Source organism: Squalius cephalus (genome assembly GCF_949319135.1).
Source record: "Squalius cephalus genome assembly, chromosome: 5".
In the NCBI taxonomy this organism is placed as follows: Eukaryota; Metazoa; Chordata; class Actinopteri; order Cypriniformes; family Leuciscidae; genus Squalius; species Squalius cephalus.
This window is the reverse complement of record NC_137126.1, coordinates 34,409,177-34,432,552: the sequence shown is the minus strand read 5'-3', so window position 1 is coordinate 34,432,552 and position 23,376 is coordinate 34,409,177. Positions and strand designations below refer to the sequence as shown.

Genomic DNA, 23,376 nt, shown 5'->3' with positions numbered 1-23,376 from the left:
AAAGCAGATCATGGAGACATTTTAATCATCCACGATAACAAATAAGAAAAAAGAAATCGTGATATGGCACACCCTTAATTAGTTCTTTTTTTAGTCTATGGTTCAAACTCTCAGGTCTGTTTTTAATGTAGTCCATGGCGGTCTTAATCCTGTCACCTGCATTATTAATTCAATAGCCCAGCATCACATAAAAGAGATTAATCCCTTAATACGATGATTCCCATTCATTATTATTCAAATAATTTGCATTGAGTTGTTTGATAGCAGCGGCGCCACAAAGAAGCCCGATTAGCATTGGGTATCTTAAGACGGACCACACAGTTGACAAAGTTGCCAGGGAACCAGACACGAAAGCAAAGTGTGTTTGTCCGATAATACTTACACAAATGTTTCTTATCATACTCAACTTCAATCAGGCAGAGAGCGTCAGTCCAACTTATACTGTCTTTTGATTAGCTCTTATGAAATGATGCTAACTTTTTTTGCATTTGCTGTGTAAAGAACTTGACTAAATTTATCATATAAGTAGATTTTCAATGGCTTTATTTGAAAAATACACACCATTCACATATGCTTCATTTCCTCTTTGTACTTCATTACAAAAACAATACAAACTGCAGAAAGATTCAGACTATACAGACACCAGAGATATGAGGTTAGCATGACAGTGCACAAGATTCTCAAGTCGTCAAGTTTCCTCTATGAGGCACAGAATGTAGATCTTGTTAAAGTTCAATGAACAATGTTCAAGAGGCAAATCACAGGCATCTAAAGCATAATGAGTAAAAACTGAAACAACAGCGGAGCAGAACGTAAATATTAAGGTAACACTTTACAATAGGCTTTCATTAGTTAACTACTTTAGTTAACATGAACTAACAATGAACAATAACCATGTAAGATTAATAAATGCTGTAAAAGTAACACTGATTTCAAAATTTATTTCTACATTTATTAAAATCAAAAGTTGTATTTGTTAACATTTATTAATACACTGTGAGCTAGCATGAACAGCTGGATTTTTATTAATAACATTAACAAAAATTAATACTGTAACAAATGCATTGCTCATTGTTAGTTCCAGTTAGTTAATAACTAATGTTAACAAATGAGACCTTATTGTAAAGCGTTACCAATATTACATTTTTTTTTTTTTAAATCAACGAAAACAATCCAACATTGCCAAGTTGGTTAGGTATATTGATCTCAAAATGTGAGTTTTTTTTTTCTTCTGATTTGTGCACAAATCACACATTCATTTAGTTACAGCCCATATGACTTGTTTTAAGTGAAATGTCAAGTGTTTGAGGTCACTGTCAATTGGAGTTGGCTTAGTACCATCTCACACTTCTGGTACGAGTACTTAAATTCACAACACATGGCAAACGAGAATGAACACTTAAGTTTCGTTTGGGTGTTGCAAAGGAAAAAAAAAAGATAAGGTTCATCAAACACTCAGCCCAAATGAGAGCACTACAATAGAGAACAGCAACACTGAAGCCCTTTAAGGCAGGAAATGGGCCTCATCCTGTGGTGGCTGGTGAGTTCTGGAGAATTTCCAAAGATCAATAGCTCAGCTCACAGTGGAGGCAAACCCACAAGTGATGAGTGCTTGATTCTGTACAAATTGCTCACAAATAAAGAAAGGTACACACTTAAATTTTCAAATATATCACTTATATAATTCAGCAATACAAATGCACTTTTTTCCTTTTCAGGCAACTGGTACCAAAATACTTATAAAATTACTTTCTCGTGTACTACAAATTCATTTATACTGATCATGTATAGATTTATTAAAACCTATGAAAATATTATTTGGTTATTTAAAACTTGTGACCCTCAAATTAGTCCTTTTATTATTGATTATCTTAAGCCTCGGAACCTAATTTAGGGTTGTTTTTAAATCTAACATATGCAAAACAGATATAGCAATTTGTTTGAAAATCTGTAGCTCTGTAAATGACACTGCAAACAGCTAAAGACTTTAGCTGGAACCTGATACGACATTTATTTTAGTATAAATACACTGTGCAATATATAGTAATAGTATACCATGGACAGCTGTGCTAAAGTTGAAGTGTAGGCCATCTGTTACTTGCAGAACGTTCATAATAAATAGTGACCTTTTGCTCTTTCAATGCAAACAGCCCAGAGAGAAATCTGCAGTTCTGCTGCATTTGTCATTGTGCTTAAGTCCAAGTCCATTTGCAGGGCTGATGGGATACCCGAGGCTGTGCCGCAGATCAGCCTGTGGTGAGATCAGTGCCAGCAGTCTCCAAAGTCTCAGCAATTTCACCCAACTCGTCTTGAAGCTCTGTGAAAGAAGGTCTCCGGAAAGCTTCTATCTGCATGAGACAGAACAGACTTTCAGATGGTAACGCAGAACATCCTTTTCCAGGGAACAGGGTTTGTTTGCTTTTAAGCATAACTGATAGAGGAAATGAGTGTCCATTTTTATATACACAAAAGGTCACTCACCAGACAGCAGCTGGCTGCCAGCTCCAAAAGATGCTGAGGACACTCACTGACCATTTTCCTGAATGCTGACACATCCAGGCCGTAATCCTGCAACACACACGCACACAAAATCATAAATGCATAGAGGAACGGTAGATTTTAGGAAAAAAAATTCATGTGCTTCTGATACTGGATGTGGCATTCAATCGTGTCAATAATGCTATTTATATTCACCCGTGTTCTTGGAAGGATTTCTGGGTCTGCTGGGATCCTAGCCAGAATTTCACACAGAACAATTCCAAAAGAGAACACATCCACCTAACATTACATAAAGCGAGAACAACCAATGCTTTAGAACACTGTGTTCACAGGCGCACAATTTCACATCTTGTTCTGGCATTTTTGAGTCATCACCTTGCGGTCGTAGGGCTCCCCGCGCAGCATCTCAGGGGCCATCCAGAAGGCGGAGCCCACGAGTGAAAGCTTCCTGTCCTTTGCAGGAAGTTCTACCACCTCTCGAGCCAGACCAAAATCAGTCACCAGCGCTTCTCTGCCCCTCGTGGTCACCCTTATTAGACAATTCTGTGGGAGACACAAACATACACGCTTAGTATTTTTCAGTTTTCTGTCTCTTTTTAGTCTATTACTACTCATTTATTTTCACTTTTAGGATTGGAATACAGTAGCATTTGTTCAGATTTAATACAGTAAAAGTATAATACAGTAAAAACAGTAATATTGTCAAATATTACAATTTAAAATAACTTTTCAATTAATAAAATGAAAAATATGTTTACTATTTTAAACATTTTTAAAATGTAATATATTCCTCTGGTGGCAAAGCTGTATTTTCAGCATCATTACTCCAGTCTTTAGTGTCACATGATCCTTCAGAAATCATTCTAATATGCTGATTTGGAGCTCAAGAAACATTTCTTATTATTATCAATGTTGGAAATAGTTGTGCTGCTTCACATTGTTTATTTTTATTTTTATTATTTTTTTCTACATATTTTGTTTCAGGACAAGAACGGCATTTATTTGAAATAGAAATCTTTTATAACATTATAAATATATTAGTCAATTTAATGCTTTCTTGCTGAATAAAAGTATTCATTTCTTTAAAGACCTCAATCTTTAAAACAATAGAGTATATGGCATTATATTTGCTAATAAATAATTGCATGTTATGAATTAATATTAACTTCCCTTTTAAATAATGAAGTCATACGTGTCATTAAATTATTTAAAATAAATTATTCCAGATATAGCAAGGAAAAACAAAATGTTAAAATTTTTAAACAAGCATCTTGGGTTACAGAATCATTTTAAGTGAGTGTTTTTATTCACTGCCAAAAGGGGGCAGCAAAAACTAGCATAAAGTTTCATGACATTCTCAATCTTCTCCAAAAACTCTTACACAGCATTTTTATATGGCAGACATTTAAAATACAGATTCTCTAAATAAACACAAACTAAAAGTTTGAACCTGTGCAGACTGACTTGTCTGTGGACTTTTAGTTTCAATGTAAACTATGTAAATACATAAGGTGAATGGCATCTAAATGCAATACAGATCAAATGCATTTAGATTTATTCATTTAGCAGATGCTTTCATCCAAAGCGACTTGCAAATGAGAACAATAGAAGCAGTTAAACTAACAATAGGACAACAATATGCAAGTGCTATGACCTAATCTAACGTAGTACATGTACTTTTTTTTTTTTTAAGATAACAGATATAGAAAAGAAGATAAAGTGTTAGTATTAATGGATCAAGTGTTGCCGAAAAAGATGCGTCTTGAGCCGTTTCTTGAAAATGGTCACGGACTCAGCAGGTCTGGTTGAGTTGGGCAGATCATTCCACCAGGATGGATCAGGAACAGAACAGAAAAAGGTCTGAGAAAGAGATTTTGTGCCTCTTTGAGATGGCACCACAAGACGGCGCTCACTTGCAGAGCTTTTTTATATTTACAAGATAAATTATGCATAAAAACATAAATAGGATACATGACAGCCATTTTGTTCTTTAGTATCTGTAGCATGTAATGTGCCTTTGGAGACAATGTGCCTAGCGGCAGAAGCAAAACTCCCAGGCTCAAATGAAAGACGTTCCTCATCATCACCGTCTCCGTTTAATGAATTATTCAGCTGACCCTGTACCTCGCCAAAGGGCTTGGACCACCTACAACTCCTCTCCTCCATCTCTCTAACACCCCTGGGGTACCAATATGCAATGTTATACCTCGCTTTCAGTTTGAATGGTCTCTAGCGATGATGTGTCATGGCTACAAGCATACCATTTAGTCTGAATATCAGTTTAAAACAAAATTATTGTGGGTATAATAAAAATGGGCTGTTATTTTAGAGGAAAGGCAGATGAGGAGACACTGAAGCTGACCAGAGTAAGGGGACTCCAGGTACAACCGAGACATTACATAAGACCAGTGGGAATCTTGGAGCAGAAAGTGCTGATGGATAAAACAGCAAGTTCTGCATCTGGATTGAATTAGAAACCTCAGCTAAGCCTCTATCCCAAAAACTGACCTATGATTATAGGACTAAGAAAACTCCAAGCACAGCCCTGAGCCTAGAAGAACTCCAAATTTAGAACAGTAGCTAATGCATATGCCAAGTGTTGCAACACCCTTTGGCTGTGCAGCTAATGGGTGGGTTAAAAAGAAAAAAAGTACTGAGATTGTTTGACTAAAAAAACAAAACAAAAAAACAAAACAAAAACAAAAAAACAGTAAAAAAAAGTACATATACACATAAAAATTTGTAAATAGTGTATTATATATATATATATATATATATATATATATATATATATATATATATATATATATATATATATATATATATATATATATAATACATTTTATAATAATAAACTAATACATTTGTTAAGCACTGTACACAGACATATATTAAATGTTTTAGTATCTTACATGTATTTGTGTATCTCTAACAAATATGCATATGAATCTCTTTGCAAATGTTTGATCTCGTATTTAAATCCTGTAGTTCTGAAACACTTTGTGCCATTCAGCTTGATGAACCCTTTCACCTCCTCTAAAGTAATGTTCCACAAGCTCTTAAAAACACCAGCTTTAGGGAAGCAGTCAACTTTAATAGCTTCTATTTTCTGACATCTTCCCACAGTCATACCAAATTCTGAGTGTCAAATGCCAACTACAGAGCAGTGGAAACCAATCGATGATCACTCTAACCGACGTGCTAGATGTCACGGTTGTGTAAATCGTGTGGCTGGCATTTTTGTTTGCTCATTGTTCATATCTGAATGGCTAACAAATAGGCAGTGGAACAGAGACGAGGGTGAAAACAAACAAAACAAAACAAAAAAGGGGGGGGGGGGGGGGGGATCTGCGAGCCTATACACTGTTTGTGCATTTTCAAATGAGATGGGAACGGGGAGAGAGTGTGTATGTGACAGAAAGACTGAGTGGGAGAGTTTATTACCATCACAATGGACTGGCCTTGTTGCCTCGCCCTTCACCCCAGGTTTGGTGAGCACTTCTGTGAATCCTGGCAACCAATGACACTGACGCAAACATCTATGTCTGCTGTATTTCTCAGGGGAAAATTCCATGTAAAGACTAGACAACCATTCTCTGAGATCTGATGATTGCTGTTCGGTTATATTATCTATGCTTTCCATTCTCATTTTATATGTACAGTCTGTTCGTCACTAAAGATGAGTGCGATTAAGAGTCCTGCTGTACCTTCGAGTTCAGATCTCTGTGATAGATGTTCTTGTAGTGGAGGTAAATCATCCCTCTGGTGATGTCAGAGGCCAGGTCAACTTTCTCTCTCCAGCACAGAGACACGTCTTTCCTGGCCAGCAGCTCCTCTAAACATCCTCCACTGACATACTGTCAAGAGAAACAGTCAGTGAGGGAAAGAAACAAACAAACACTCACTTTTATTCTTATAGTTATGTCCAGGTCTCTAGGGCCAGTGTAATGTAATGTAATACAACAATAAAATAAAACAAAATGATAAAAACAAAAGGTAAAGTTTATATAAAACAAAATATTTTCCACTCTTTAGATTTGTTTCATCTGTTAAACTTTAATGTATGATTTCACATATAATGAAAGCTGATTTAATATTGAATTATTTATTCATTATTTTTCAATATCTAACATTTAATTGTCTGTACTGTATCTAATATGTGATTAATTTTTGCATAAAATAAACTCAAACTGCGAAACAAACTTTCATTTTGAGGCTAAGATGGAAATCTCACCTCCAGAATTGGGTACAGCTTGTCCTCTTTGACACAAATACCCAGATACCTGAAAAAAAGAGATGAAAGAGGTTACGAACCATCAGCATGACATGTTCCCTAAAATTGCAATGTTGAGTAAGTTAAAAGACAGTCCAAATCATTTGTCAAATGCACAATTGTTTAGAAATGGAAAGTTACTTTGAGTAAAAAAGTGATGTTCAAGCTTTCATTTGTCATCACTAATATAACCATGAAGCAATGAACATGGGTAAATAATATTTCACAGTCATGGTGACCTCATTTGGTTCAGCAGTTCTGTTCATGGGTCAACATGACTATCATCTGTAATATGGTGATGACAGCTGGCAGTAACTGTGCAGTGTTAATTTATCTCAACTTTCCAGACAGTTGAATATGGCTCTGTCCTTCCATTACGCAATGGGGAAAAAAAGCCATTCTGAGATTTCTTAGACAAACACACGTCACAGTGCAGGATTAATAGCAGTATAACAGTGCTGTGCTGGACAGGGCTTGGTGTGACATCTAACCTTTAACAGGCTTGTCAGAATTCTTCAAAATCTAGTATAGTATCTTGGATTTTAATGACAAGGTCATATGTATAGATAGATTACCAGTTAAAGTTTTGGAAACACCTGCTCAATCTTCACGATTACAGTTTTCAACAGTTTCAGAATAATAAAAAAAAAAAAAAAAAAAAAAAAAAAACTGAAACCACAAATGGAAGTATGGATATGGCCAAAAAAAAAAAAAAAAAAAAAAATCTCTGCTATTTTAGCTTCTTCAAAGTAGCCCTCGTTTGTCTAGATTACAGCACACACATTAACCAGCTTCATGAGGTGCATCCGGTGATGCATTTTAAACATCAGACAATTCTTAAGTCAAATTCATTAATTAATTGCAAGCCTTAAAGCAAAATACTTTTGAATAGATTAAACGGTTTTAGGATAACATATAGTACAATCAGTCCAGTGGGTCTAAACTTTGGCTGGTAGTGTAAATACGCAGTGTACATAAAAAAAAAAAAAGAGAATGGAAAGCAAAAATAATATGCCGGTAACCAAATATCAACAGACCTTTGTCAGCGGTAAAAATAAAAATCCTTTCTGTAGACAATAGTTTTATGCTATAAATATTATTTAACCCTCTGGCCCTCTTTGTTTAGGGGTCACACTTGGCTTCTTCGCGGTCAAAAGTGACCAAAGCCTTGAAATTTAACTTTTTTTTGGTTTTTAGAAATAAATACTTATTTTTATTAAGTTGTGGATTTGGATTTATACTTAGACATTCTTTTTGTCAAGGTTTAGATTAATTTTTATTATGTGATTTGAAGTGTCATTTTTCGCATTAACACCCTGAACACAGAGGAGGACATTTTGTAACACATAACATCATAATTCAATAAAAATGTAACAAAACTGAACATGTATGCTTTATCATAGCTTAAATCAATCTGGGTCTGATCTGATTTCAACCTCTTATTTGAGTCTTTTGGCTCAATTTTACCATATTGTTACAGCCACACCAGTTCATTTCAGTTCATTTCACACCTAATTAGTGTGTTGTGTGTGTCTCTGTGAGTATGTAAGTTAGTTTGTGTGTGTGTGTCTTTTGTACTCTTGTGCAACTTCTTCCTTGCGGTTCTTTTTTTTTTACTGCATTGTGACAATTGATTTTTTTCACACATTTGCAAAAACTTTAAAAGCTCTGCGTTATAGTTGCGCTAGTTCATAAATATGTGTGGGGTGAGGGGGAGGGGGGGATGTGTCTACTTCTTATGTGTTACCTCTAAGTGCCATCTGAAATTTTCTTCTTGAATGATCATTTTTATCAAGCTTTTATATTTAAGTTCAGTTATTTCACTTAAATAGCAACGAAAATGGCCTATTAATTGTCATTTAAGTGAAACTACTGAACTTAAATATACGAGCTTGATAAAAATGATCATTCTAGAGGAAAATTTCAGATGGCACTTAGAGGCTTTTGCATCTGAACTCTGCATATATTATATATATATATATATATATATATATATATATATATATATATATATATATATATATATATATATATATATATATATATATATATATATATATAACTTATACACACACTTATACACACATACATACATATATATATATATATATATATATATATATATATATATATATATGTGTGTGTATAAGTGTGTCACCCCTTCATTGCTGTGCACTTTTTTTCTGCACAGTGGCTTATTTGTAGTTGTACCACCAAAGGATTATCTTCATAGAGGTTTCAATTTTTTTTTTTTTGTATTTCCCATTAATTTCCTATGTCAGTCTATTTTTGACCGCGAAGGAGCCAAGTGTGACTTTTTTTTACCCTTTAACATATCCGAATCACGTCCTTGATTTTTTTGTTCACACATAGCTAATGCGACAAAAGCCACCAGGTGTCATCCCATTCTGATGAAGCAAAAAATTATAATGATATCATATCATTAATAAATGAATAAATCAATAAAATGAGTGCAGTATATGGCAAGTTATTAATTCAGGGATACCTCACTATGTTGGGGTGTGAGAGTTTCTGCAGAAGGCTGATTTCTCTTACAATGCTGTCCTGATCAACATCATTCTTATAGATCTTTACTACCATCACCTTCCGTGTGCTGTTGTGGATGACCTGAAAATAAAGAAAAGTGACAATAAAATGAAAAACAGAAGAGAGGGGAAGGGAATGAATCCTACAGAGGTATTAAAACATTCCGATCTCTCTCTACAGTACAATCAAAGAGAAAAGCTTCCATATTAATATACAGGAAGGGGCAGAACTGCTGAGACAGTTGAGCTGTGCAATCATCGCTTATGTAATTTACACAGCAGGGACTCATCAGGAACCCATTAATGGGTATGGTGTACTCGGCACAAGGGCCACCTCAAACTGGGCTTAGCTGACAAATATGTCCTAATTAGTAGGACTACAATACTGCACTGTATGAGTGCCATTAAAATATACACACAAATATATACCGCACACTGGGAGAACTTCTGCAGTACAATAGGATGATTACAAGTCATTTCCATTAAGATCGAATTTATCACTCTTCTTCATTCTTGTTGATGGACTTCACTATTAAACATTTATGACAGAATTCTGTAAACTATTATGTAATACAACTGAGTAACAAAATAAATCAATATGCATGAAGTAGTGAAAATTGCGCAAAATTCTTAACAGACAATGTGTTAAAGGACTAATCAGATAATTCATGTCTGCCAAAATTTCTTAGCACCTACTGCACATATATTATTAAATCACAGACAGATTCATGTCATCAGATTCAAGATATTTTGAGCATTACCTTGTAAACCTTTGAGAAAAAGCCACTGCCAATCAGCTCATGCGAAAAGTTTTCCCAGAACTCTAGCTTGCGGACGGCTGTGCGTAGCTTCTGCCAGCGGTCCACATGGCAGTATGTATCAGAAGACTCTCTATACAGCGTCGGGCTGGTGGGCTCAGACGAAACGTCCACCTCACACATCCTGGAGATCTCCGCTGAGAACCGAACACACACACAAAGTGTTGAGAGAAACACCAAAGCTTTCCACAAGGACTGCTTAAAAGTAATTCAGCGTTAGAACACGATGTTAAAAGTCTAACATTTACTGAAAAACGTTTTTTAAATCAAAGAATTCTTTGTGAAATGCCTCTTTAAATATTTATCAAGCGCAAAGCTTAAACTGCCAAATAATTAGTAGCTGGTTTCTAAAGGAAGCAGTGTGCGTTTATGGATGAAAGTGAAGCTCTTGGTTTGAAGCTCATACAGGGAGTACTGGATTAGCTCAATGAGTAGGAAGGCTCTCGCCTGCTGTGGCGGGGTATAAAAGTGACAGGAGAGGGATGTCTTAAAATAGCCACGGACAGCATGCAGATAAAGATTCATGCAGGTGAAAGATGGACTGTTCTTGATCAAAACACAAATGAGACATCAACAAATTACAGAAATTTACTGCTGAGACTCACTGAGATACATTTAAAAGGTTAGTTCACACAAAAGTGAAAATTCTGTCATCGTTTTCTCATCTTCTTGTAACTCTTTCGTAAACCAAAAAAGGAGATATTTAGAAGAATGCACAGTTTGATCTTTTCATAGAGTGAAAGAATACAGTGACCACAGACAACAGGGATATATTTATTTATATGGTGTTTTATGGACTTTTTGGAGCCCATTGATACTTTGCCGAGTTTAACTGCACACAGCAAATCATACAAAGAAAGTCACATTGGTTTTGAACAACTTGATGAAGAGACAATTATAATGTTACAGATTCTTTTGAACTCTATTTACCAAAGAATTCTGAATTTGTTTTGAAATTCCTCCAAAAACTGCAATAATAACAAGAAAAGTTTCTTGAGCACAAAATGAGCATTTTACAATGATTTCTGAAGGATCATGCAACACTGAAGACTGGAGCAATGGCTGCCAAAAACTAAGTGGCAGAAAAAAACAGAAAAGAATTATTTGTAATGCCCTTTCATAATATCACTGTTTTTATAGTATTTTTTACAAATAAATGCAGCCTTAAAGAGCATAGGAGACTTATATATTGTATACTGTATAGGTTGGAAGTCAGACTCTAAACTCACACAGGATATTTGCAACATGAAATAGTGTCACACATTACTGTGGTTTTCTTGTGAGGTTGAGCAAATTCAGCAAAAATATATAACGATGAAAAAAAAAAAAAACACATTACACAGCATAACTCTAGTAAAACAAGTATTCTCCAACTTGATACACACCTGTAATATCTTAAAACACAATCAACAGCACTAGGTTAGTGTCAGTTCACTCTTGGTTCATATAATATCTGGGGTCTAGACTTGTGCTTGCAACTTAATGCGTCAGTATTTCCATGTTGGGGAGACACAGAGAATAAAGTGGGGCGTTGAAGTCAATGGGGACTGTCATCACAGCCCAATGATGCTGCCGGGGAAAAGCACGGAGTGGCACGCTTACACAACCCGCCGGGCTTTGTCACTTTAGCGGGAATCATCTAGCGGTATTCATCAAGGGTACAGCGCACACATGCAGTCTTTGTGTTTCCAGCAGCAGACGCACAATCACAGCCCTTTCAGTTTTACAACCTCACTAAAAAGCAAAATGCTTAGAGTGCAATCCTAACTCGTCTCTTCCATCCACCATTTTCTATACTTAATGCCAGAATGATAAATAAAAGACTCCAAGAGTGACTTCAGACTTTTGGAGGTTCCTCTAAAGCTTTTGTGTACTTTTACAGACTCACTATTTGACATCAGACCTCAATTGAAGTTTGAGTTCATAGTACATTCAGAAAATAATGACAATAATCAAATAAATAAACATAACTTCCAGTGAAAAGCATGTTTTTGGCGCAAGTTGAAGTGTCATCCTAGTACGGACTGATTTATAACAGCTGACATCTCCACTGGAGTTTAAGCATGCAAGCTGATTTAGTTTTAGACAAACCACAAGTTAACATTACAGTGATAAAATTCACTAAAGGAAGTGGTTACAACCTCCCAGTTACTCAGGGAGGAAACAGCCGCTATCTAAGTGGCAGCTAACTTCTGCCCTCGTACAAGAGACTCAGGGTTTGTGAAATATGCGGGTCAAAAGGAGACATTGACTCAAAGTTTACACAGCACGTCAGAGGATGCCATCATGAGGCCCGCAACCTGCCTTCACATGCACACGAGAGGAAATCGACCCTCAACTTAGACTTTCACAGGAACACTAATGCTTCAGCATGCAGTAATATACCGAAATTAGTTATGTAGAAGCTATAAAGGACTAGACATTTTTAAATATTATAAAGAACATCTAATTTAATTTTTTTTACAAAATAATATACATCTCTTATAAAACATTAAAACAGATCTGCTCTTGGTATCAGGTGAACAGTTGTTTGTCTGATCAACACCAGAACAGGAAGTATGCGGCAAGTTTTCAACCTTGAAGGGGGGGGGGGGGGTGAATTTAGATGTTAGTATCACTTTGCATGCAGTTCGATTTCTTAATTGGTCAGATGTTGGATTACTAAAAATGTGATCTTAATATCTTGTGAGTTTTTTTATACCTTTATAGTATTTAATATAATTTTTTTAATAATAATACATTTATTTAAAATAGGTTTTTCCATTTTGATTTTTAGTAAGTCTGTCATGTGCTTGTCATTTTTATATTTATCTTTAACTTATTTTTTATTTCAGTCTTAGTAATGTAATACTTAAAGTTAGATTTCAGTTAATTGCCAAGCCAACATTTCTAATTTTAGGTTTTATCTGAGATTTATGCATCATTTTATTTCAGCTATATTTCAATTAATGAAAACCATTTTTACATTTTAGTTAACAATAACAACACTGATCTGATCAATCACTGATTTTTTTGAAGATAGAATATGCTGTTGGAAAAGATCAGAAGCAGCAGTAACATGAGAAATGGGACGATAGAAAGTCCTGAACATTCTCAGAAAAGCCTAGGCCAGAACAGAGATGAGAGACCGTGATAAGAACATGAGAGGACGTCACGTGATCAAGTCATGAAATTCACACCAAGTAAATCGCTTCATACTAGTGTCCATAATCGCACCATAATAAGCGTCTACGCACAACATGCCATGTATTTGTTTTTGTTGCATTCTTTTAATCCACATCACGACAAGTTCTCCCTCCCTTCTCATGTGGCTGCTGGGATTGGTGTGAACTGCAGGGGCAGAAGCTGAGGTCTGTTCCAGACTGAATCTGTTGGAGAAGAGAAAGCTTTGGCGTCGCTCCAGAGATCTCCCCCTCACATTCTCTCCCACTCTCACTCTCTCTCTCTCTCTCTACACAAAACAACATTCAGCACAGTGGCATACCAAACATCACAAATGTCAAAAGTCTTACTGATGTTTTTCTCTTTTCCATCTCTGCCTGTCTGTTATTTTCTTGGAGTTTTGGGAGCACTGGTTTCTGCGTGACCAAATGCAGCATGTCGAATTGATCAAACTCGCATCTGTGCAAGCACAAACTCAATTTAAGCAATTTAGGTGCGAGGGCTAGTCGTAATGATTTCGTTAAGACTGGAGCCCACCTGTCTGGGAAAAAAAATCAATCAAAGGAACAGCAAGAGAAATCTAGTTTCCTAATAATGACTCTGAACAGAGACTGCTTTGTCACAATGATTTGCTGCCTAATAGGCTGCATTTGCAAACATTGACAAAATAACTGACTCAATCTGCTGAACTTATATACGGTATCTGATATATAGTATCTAAGCTAAAGCATGGAAAGGCTTTACAACTTCACTACTATGAAAAAAAAAAAAAAAAAAACCTGTGATGAGAGAAGAAAGATTTTGCTCTTTTGCAATACATACACTAAAAACCATTCAAAAACTAGCCCTAAATAACTACATATTAGGTATTTTGAATCCTATTGTAATATCACACATACACTATTGTTCAAATATTTAGGGTTGGTAAGATTTTCTTAAATGTTTTTAAAAGAAGTTTATTATGCTCACAAGGGCTGCAATTATTTGATAATAAAAAAATAATAATATGGTGAAATATTACAATTTATTTGAAATTCTAATTTCCTGAGGTTTTTTTTTTTTTTTTTGAGAGCTGAGTTTTCAGCAGCCACTAATCCATCCTTAGGGTCACATGATCCTTCAGAAATCACTCATATATTCTGATTTGGTGCTCCAGAAATATTAATTTTTTTATCATTAATGTTGCTTGTAACTGCTTAATATTTTTAAGGAAAACTTTTGAGGAAATCTTTTTCAGGATTCTTTGATGAATAGAAGTTCAAAAGAACACATAATATGAAATAGATTTTTTTTGTAACCGTCGTTAACTGTCAATTTTGATCAATTTAATGTCCTCTCTGACTAAAAGTATCAATTTCTTTCAAAACAATAAAAAAAAAATATATACATAAACTTTGACTTGACACCAAACATTTGAACAATAATATATAATACGTATGTAATTGCTGTTGCTTGTACACTACATATCACCCTTTGCATATCCGGATGTACGCGAGCGCCACTCTCATGTTATCAGAAGGATTCAGTCTCTAATCACAGACACTTCTTATGTCATGTACGCAACTTGTCTCCAAGCACATCTCAAGGTTCGATCAATATAAACATCACATTCTTCCTTCAATCAAAGCAATTATCTTCTGAGGTTTGCTTATTTTTGTTAGTCTACCCTTGACTTTGACTTCTGACTCTTACAGCATCACATGTTTGTGCTTCACGATTCTGTGCTCGACAAGCATCAACAACTACATACATCTATGCTGCACTTAGTAAAGACAAATAAGACCGTATACAGTGTGGAAATAGAAGGAAGTACTTTTGAGTACTTTTTAGAACAGCCCCTTTGCTGTTTTATAGGAGAGAGATAGGACTGGGCAGTGCACTTTTGGAAGGAGATGGAGGGAGGAAACCTATGTTTTCCTCTCTCACACACCAAAGGACAGGGAGGATTATCAGCTATGTCAACAGGAGGGCACAGACCGAAAGATATAAACTCAAGAATAAAAATAGTCGAGTACAACACACGAGGAGACAACACAATGCCAGAGACAACTATATGTTAACCATGGTACTCTATTGCACTGTTGCCTTGTCTGAAACACTCAGTTATGAAGACATGTGTCACAAGACTTCAACTCTGGGGTAGAGAACGTCACTAGAAGCTCTGGGAATATCTAATTCTTTACATTTATATAGTGCTTTTCTAGGTACTCAAAGCACTTTTACATGGAGGGGGAGGGGGGGGGGGGGATCTCCTCAACCACTAACTTCTATTCTGACAAATTCTCTTCATGACATTCTCAATGTGATTCCCCTAACTTATTCCCAGCCATACTGAGATGAGAAAGGTCAAGTGAGGATTATCAAACCTCTCTATTGAGCCAGGCATCACGGAGTTGATTGAATACATTAGGCAGAGCAAAGTAGAAAACCTGTTCTTCATGACACATGGACAACTAGCTGTTTCATGTACAATTCTTTTTTTTTTTTTTTGCACAAAACATTGATTAATTCCTATAGTATTGTTACTTACTGCACTGGTTTAATAAGCTATTCATGTGCATCTTGAGGTGGGTGGAAGAGGCGTCCGCCGGAGCTCAAAACACAGACAAGCTGGGAAGTGCCTATTAGACAGAAGCTATAAGAAAAGGGACACACATAGAAGCAACCATGAACAGATACACACAAAACATAGAAATGTAACAGAATCAGCAAGGACATAGAAACAACACAATGAACCGACATGACATTTTAAATCCAACAAACTCTGATAAAGTGTAACATGCACAATGAGAGCGCTCTGAAATAGGCCAGTTCTTGGTGCACATAACTGACGCATCATATTATCAGTCAAAATTTAAATGAGGACATGAAAATGACAGACGGATGAGTGGGTGGATGCATGGACCAAGATGCGGTTGTTAACAAGCAGAAATGTTTTAAACGTGCACTTGAAGCCTAGTTTATTAGAATTTTACTCTCTCTCTCTCTCTCTCTCTCTCTCTCTCTCTCTCTCTCTCTCTCTCTCTCTCTCTCTCTCTCTCTCTCTCTCTCTCTCTCTCTCTCTCTCTCTCTCATCTCTCCTCTCTCTCTCTCTCTCTCTCATCTCTCTCTCTCTCTCTCTCTCTCTCTCTCTCTCTCTCTCTCTCTCTCTCTCTCTCTCTCTCTCTCTCTCTCTCACACACACACACACACACACACACACACACACACACACAAGTAGGAAAATCATCAAGGTGCATAACATCCTAGCAGTAGCACCCGATAAAAATCAATCTCTTACTCACAGCAAAAAGCACCCCGGCGTCTTTCACCTCCGCTGCTGATTGATAGATTGATTGATTGCTCAGCGATCAAATAAAATCGGCTACAACCCCCAAACAAGTTCTAGTCGGAGACAAACGGTAGCATCACTTGCTTCTACTGCGCTTCTGTTCTTGGATGAGTCCATTTACCGTCACTCAACCCTACAATCCTCAAATACAGTGAACCAGCCCTCCTTCAGACTTACAACTGCTTAACATGGTTTAAAGCGGTCTATGTTTAATGGGCTGGGTTGAGTGGGAGCCAGTTGCCATGACGTCATAATTGTTACGTTCAGCCCCACCCACCTGCTTTAAAACCAGTGAGTGAGTGAGTGAGCGAGCTGCTGCTTACTCAGAGCTAGTGGTGTGATTTTGTTCATTGACTCGAATCTTTTGAATCTCTTCACCAAACAGATTAATTTAGTGACCATTTGCGTGTAGGCTATACAAATCTAAGATACCGTTTTAACTTAAGCATTAAGCGTACCAACTCCATCGGCATGAATTTAATTAAACTAGAAAATGTGACTTGTAGTTTCTCTTACAAAACTAAAACACTTTCCAGGCTCAAACTGTACCACAGGCGGTAAATGCAAAAGAAAGTGACGACAGATTTCTGCTTAATTCGTTATAGCCTACAAATAAACTCTAGCTCTGTGTACTAAGATGTCAATTTACTCGACATGGCCATATAGCAAATTACTATCTGGATTGTAAATATATATAAATATTAGTCATACAACCTTTCAATAAATAATGTCTTTATTTTAGCCCACATATTCACTACATTTCCTCCGCTCGCTATTATTAGTGAAATAGCGCCCCCGTCTGTATAAATTACGCACCAGAATCTTTGGGGTTTGCAAACAGTTCATAATGTGACCTTCCCTAGAGGAAACAGACAATCATCACACATTTTATCAAAATAATAAATAATATTTTTATTGTTTAAAGTGCATGGGTGGTAACTCTTTTATAATCACATTTGCTACGAATTGTTTCATGACAGAAGCACAATATACTCAATGCAACTGCAATCCAATTAATACAATAAATTGCAGATATATCTATAAGGGTCGCTCTGATTTTAAAATTGACAGCAATTACAAAAGGGCACATAAAACAGCCAATCAGCTGTCTTTTACATTTTGAAACCAGACCAAATATATTATTATTGATATTACTTCACACATTATGAATAAAAATCCTGAAAATAGCACAACAGGCATCCCCACTTCTTGAGGACTCTCCCATCTTCTCATAATGTTTTTACTCTTTTGCCTTCAAGAGGATTTTTTGTTGTTGTTGTTGTTGTAATTGTTTCTGTTATCTAAAGAAGTGTTTCACATCACCACTTCCACCAATATATGTCCTATTTATTTATTTATTATATATATGTATTGACCTTCCCTCTAATATGTATTGATTATTTATATAATAAAATGTTTTCTAATCCATTATTTTGTAAGTGTTCTAAGCCATTTGAAACTGTTTGTTCTCTCTTGCATGTGTATCACAATGATGTGTGAAGCTTGTTTAAGGAATGAACTGTACTTTTAATACAATTTTAGGATTTCAGTTTGATGAAGTAGTCTGTATCAACATGTATATTGAGACTTCTGAAAGTCATGCCAAATGCGGAGAAGATTCTGTGGATTAAAGCCATTCACTGCAATACGCTTGGCAAAAGTGCACCTTTCATAACTAAGCCTGCGCACCTCAAAAAGATTCCTAAGTCCCAGAAATCTTGTTGCGTAAACTGGTTTTACACCCAGGACGTGCAGGCACATCCCCACATAAACATCTTCGAGTGGAATTGGCAGCACAAATCTAGAGGCCCATGATATTTTTCTGGCCAGGTCAGTGGAAAAGACATACGCTGCTCCAGACACGTACGGAGGATACCAGGTGTCTGGGTAAAGATCCTCTGGCATATACCATTTGTTGGAACTGTCCCTGTGAGGAACAGCATCTGAGATGACCGATCCAGTGATGTAGTCTTTCCTTGAGGACTCGTCCCGACCATGCAGGTAGTCCACCAGGTAATGCACATTGAGAAAGACATCTGAATCAATCTTCAAGGTATACCAGGCACCCTGGCAGTAAGTGGAAATCCAGTTCATAATCATCATTGTCTTGATTGTGAGATTATGGTAGCTGTCCACAAAGTCCATTTGAATAATGTCACCATATTCCTTGCTCTCCCTCTCAAGGTGCTCCTGCAGTACTGGGTCGCTTTGTGCGGGCTGACCAACGACAAACAAATGCAAAATATCCACACCAGGAATCAAGCCATGTTGACCCCATGTCCTTCGAATTGCAGTCCTAGCCTCTCTGCTTTTGAGAGTCACTGGGATCATAAGAACCAGGAAAGGACTCTTCTTCTCACACAGTTCTGGCTGGTTCAGAATGAATCTGTATGTTGATGGTGAGATCACATCATGAAGCTTTTTAGGTGTTGGAGTCCTCTTCGGAAGAGATGGCCAAAGTAATGTGCCGTTGAAAGCGAAGATAACTAAAAGTGTTATTAATCCAGCGAAAGCAAGGTATTTTAAAAGTTTAAACCGCGATCGTTTGCGCATATTAACACACAATAAAAAATTCATCGCCCCACACATGTGGGACAGTTACAAAACTTGAATGTTTGATGAAAGCTAATTTTGCGTAAGGCTAAGATGCGTTTGTTTGGCAGAAGTTACCAACCATTCTTGACAGGCAGTTTAACTTGCTGACCCACTTTTAAAGTAAAACCATTTTACTTTTCTATCGGTTTTAAGTGGACGTAATTCACGAGATAAACCAGCTAATCTATAAAGGTTAATTTAAAAAAAAATATTTGTCATGTAGCTGTATCACCGGGGCGTGTTTTCTCCGGAGTTGCCAGATTATTCTAGCATAGGCTATACAGAAGCGAAACAATGATTTGATGATTGAATGAAGACAGACATTTGCTTGATTTTGAATTCACAATTAAGCTATTGAGTTTCTTCATTTAAAATGTTAAAGAAACCCGCACAAATAATCGCAAAACAGGCGATAAACACTAGCTAGTTTTCTCCGCGGCATAAGCGCATTTTCCTCGCACAACCTGGCAACATGATTTTACGAGAACCTCACTTGAGATGTGCCTCGCCCTGGAATTCAGTCGAGAAGAGTATAGTGCAGGCAAGTACACTACAGTTCTCTTCTCGCAGTGGATTGTGTGATTTCAGATGGACAAAGTAATGATAGGGGAGCGCGGGGCACAACCTAACGCGGGGTTAGTTGTTACACGCTTGTTTTAAATACTTCCGCACATGCTTGGATGACGGAACTTTGTTTATTTACTAGTTGCCATATCAACACTATATAGAAAAAAAAAATCCGGAAGATATTTTTTTTTTGGGAAGATATCCAGAGACATTTATTAACCCATAGCAAAAGTAAATTTCTTACTTAAGTTAAATTTTCATCTCTATTTTTTGTGTTTATTTAAAATAAGACAAATCTGATATTATTTTAGTCTCCAAGATGTTATTTAACAGTTGAGATAGTTCTTTAATGCTTCGCTAACGAGCAGAAGACACTAGCAGGGTTTAAATCCCAGTTGTGCAGGTGGGGCATGTTGTAACACTGCGTTACAATGTGCCCCTATTAGAAATATGCTATTATATTCTATACTTTTATTAATTTTATTGAGAAAACGTGAGAAAAAGGTGAATAAAAACTGAGAGTCAATGTCCAGAAATTACTAATTATTTATTTGTTTTGAACTATGTTGTATAGCTGTTTTCATGTGTTCGTAGTCAAAACTCAAAAATGAGTTTCTATTTAATTATTAAAAATTGCCATTATTTTATATGAAAAAGTTTTTTAATTTTATTTTATTTAGAAACTATTTTAGTTTGTTTTGTATATTTTTTTTATTAGATCAGATATTTTAAGCTGTCATATGTTATGTTACAATGTGCCCCACACATGTTACAATGTACCCCACCTATGGGGCATGTTGTCACATTTCACTTCCATTCTTTCGGGGTATATCAAGAAAAAAGTATATACTGTATTAATAAAACAAAAACACATAATTGTACTAGACATGTGGGAAATTAATGTGGGAAAAAATAAATACTCTGAACCATAAGTAGATTTACACAAACTGAGAAAGTCAAAAAGCATTAGGTTGTGCCCCGCTCTCCCCTACGCTATAGGCTACCTACTGTTTGATAGTTATATTCAACGTTGGTTTTTATATACAGGAGACTGAGTGAAATATGTTGTTGTGAATTTATATAAAGTTACATTTAGATAGGCCTATTAACCATATTTAACCCATTAGACATACCGTGTAATCATATGGATCCTCGATGAAATATCTGCTGTAGGCTACTATTCACTAGTCGTCATACAGCTACAGAAAAGTGTCCTACATAGTATTTTATGAAGACAAACACAATTTATCCCTTTTCTAAAACTCCAAGGGCCATTTAGAAGAAAGAGACAATATTGTTCACAAAAAGTTTATGTTTAACACTATTTATGAATTAGGATGACTCCCGTAGATGACTCCCCTATGGCTTGCCACTCTTCCTTAACTACACTTATATTTTAATGTATTTTAAAATGTAATTTATTCCTGTGAGGCAAAGCTGAATTTTCAGCATCATTACGTTTGAACAGCAGTGTTTAACAGTACAAACAGATGCTTAAGTTGTTTTAAACCTGAACATATTGTTTATATGAATGTATTGTAAGAATTATACATTACATATATTTATAATACATTAAATAATTATATAACTATATATAATTGTAAGAATTATAAACAATAAGCTTAATTTCACTTAATTAAATTTTACATTTACTTAACATCATGTTACTGCTACTATAGTTAATTGACCCATTGTGCGGTGTGAGCTGACACAATCACCTGTGACCAGTCTGTCTGTACTATCTGAAAGTCATAAAGTTGACATTAGTTAGAGATTAGTGAAAAGTGAAAACACAATGAACATGATGTAACATAAAAAGGCAACAGCAACCCGTCTTTATACAAGTTAACGTTAGCCTGAAATAAGTTAAGGCAAATAACGGCAATCGAACACTAGTCTAATCCTCGAATATTAGCTGATTTGATATTTTAAAAACAATAAGTCCATAAGATACAAAAAAAAAAAAAATGTGTTGGTGTCCGGCACGGACACCAACGACTCCAGCATGGACACCACTGTCTACGGCACAGACACCGGCACGGACACCACAGTCTCCGGAACGGACACCAACATCTCCGGCACGGACACCAAAGTCTCTGGCACGGACACCAAAGTCTCTGGCACGGACACCAAAGTCTCTGGCACGGACACCAAAGTCTCCGGCACGGACACCAATGTCTCCGGCACGGACACCAATGTCTCCGGCACGGACACCACCGTCTCCCGGCACGGACACCACCCGCCGCCGTTTTGACACCGACATCCTTTTCCCAAAACAGTAAAATGCAGAGACCAGTTGGGTTGGGTTGTGCTGCATCTTTTCAAGCTGGTTGGCCATTGTAGTCATGGCATCACTGTAGTTGGAGTTTTCAGCCAGTTCACCCGTCCTATAGCGCGCCGCCGCACGGACACCACCTTCTTCAGAACAGACACCAATGTCTCCGGCACGGACACCAACGTCTCCGGCATGGACACCAGCCACCGTCTCCGGCACAAACACCAATGTCTCCGGAACGGACACCAACGTCTCCGGCACGGACACCACCCACTTGTCTCTGGCACAGACACCATCCACCGTCTCCGGCACGGACACCACCCTCTCCGGAACAGACACCAATGTCTCCGGCACAGACACCAAAGTCTCCGGCACGGACACCACCGTCTCTGGCACGGACATCAAAGTCTCCGGAACGGTCACCAACGTCTCTGGCACCTTTCGGGCACGGACACCACCGACTGTCTCCAGCACGAACACCAACGTCTCCGGCACGGACACCAATGTCTCCGGCACAGACACCACCGTCTCCGGAAAGGACACCACTGACTCCGGCACGGACACCGGCACGGACACCACCGTCTCTGGAACGGACACCACAGTCTCCGGAACGGACACCAAATTCTCCGGCACGAACACCAACATCTCCGGCACAGACACCACCTTCTTCAGAACGGACACCATCGTCTCCGGCACGGACACCACCGTCTCCGGAACGGACACCAACGTCTCCGGAAAGGACACCACCATCTCCAGAAATGACACCACTGTCTCTGGCACGGACACCGGCACAGACACCACCATCTCCGGCACGGACACCACCGTCTCCGGCAAGGACACCAACCTCTCCAGGACGGACACCAACGACTCCGGCACGGATACCGCCGTCTCCGGAATGGACAGCAATTTCTCCGGCACGGACACCACCCACGTCTCCGGCCCAGACACCAACGTCTCCGGAATGGACACCACCATCTCCGGCATGGACACCACCGTCTCCGGCACGGACACCAACGTCTCCGGCACGGACACCACCGTCTCCCGGCACGGACACCACCCACCGCAAACGTTTTTAAAAAAAGCCTCTTCTGCTCACCAATGCTGCATTTATTTGATTAAAAATAATAATGATAATAAAAAAAAAACAGTAATATGAAATATTATCAATTACTATAGTAAAAAAAAAAATCTTACCAATCTAAAACTTTTGACTGGTAGTAAGCTATATATATAATCCATAGAGATCACACTTTCAGAGAGTTTGGAAATATTTACCATATTTAACATGAAAACATATCACAGTTTTAAAA

The 23,376-nt window shown here is 37.2% G+C and overlaps 2 protein-coding genes across 4 annotated transcripts; both read right to left on the bottom strand.

Annotated features, from left to right (window-relative positions):
* Positions 1 to 526: 526 nt before the first annotated feature.
* On the bottom strand, positions 527 to 16,840 carry LOC307159318 (dual specificity testis-specific protein kinase 2). 3 transcript variants are annotated; one of them, XM_079872608.1, is made up of 10 exons: positions 16,583 to 16,833; positions 15,829 to 15,933; positions 10,080 to 10,273; positions 9,279 to 9,400; positions 6,734 to 6,782; positions 6,207 to 6,356; positions 2,875 to 3,042; positions 2,695 to 2,778; positions 2,482 to 2,568; positions 527 to 2,348 (listed from the first exon to the last, which is right to left on the bottom strand). In XM_079872608.1, the coding sequence occupies exons 2-10, from the start codon at positions 15,857 to 15,859 to the stop codon at positions 2,247 to 2,249; spliced, it is 987 nt and encodes a 328-aa protein (XP_079728734.1). In that variant the 5' UTR covers positions 15,860 to 15,933; positions 16,583 to 16,833; the 3' UTR covers positions 527 to 2,246. The 3 variants fall into 3 exon arrangements, with proteins under 3 accessions (XP_079728734.1, XP_079728736.1, XP_079728735.1); XM_079872610.1 differs by having other exon boundaries at positions 2,695 to 2,731; positions 16,583 to 16,708; XM_079872609.1 differs by lacking the exon at positions 15,829 to 15,933 and having other exon boundaries at positions 16,583 to 16,840.
* Positions 16,841 to 17,377: 537 nt separating this feature from the next.
* On the bottom strand, positions 17,378 to 19,597 carry b3galt8 (beta-1,3-galactosyltransferase 8). The gene has a single exon (XM_079872015.1). It carries the CDS (start codon positions 19,216 to 19,218, stop codon positions 18,199 to 18,201), a length of 1,020 nt encoding a protein of 339 aa, XP_079728141.1. The 5' UTR covers positions 19,219 to 19,597; the 3' UTR covers positions 17,378 to 18,198.
* Between the last annotated feature and the right edge of the window lie 3,779 nt (positions 19,598 to 23,376).

What these genes read in the sequence shown, in the direction of transcription:
- LOC307159318 (XM_079872608.1), bottom strand. Translation starts at nt 15,859, where the DNA reads ATGCACATGAATAGCTTATTAAACCAGTGCA. An exon ending in TAGCTTATTAAACCAGTGCA is followed by an intron (nt 10,274 to 15,828) that starts GTAAGTAACAAT and finishes TTCGGTTCTCAG; the next exon opens with CGGAGATCTCCAGGATGTGT. An exon ending in ACAGAGATCTGAACTCGAAG is followed by an intron (nt 3,043 to 6,206) that starts GTACAGCAGGAC and finishes TGTCTCCCACAG; the next exon opens with AATTGTCTAATAAGGGTGAC.
- b3galt8 (XM_079872015.1), bottom strand. Translation starts at nt 19,218, where the DNA reads ATGTGTGGGGCGATGAATTTTTTATTGTGTGTTAATATGCGCAAACGA.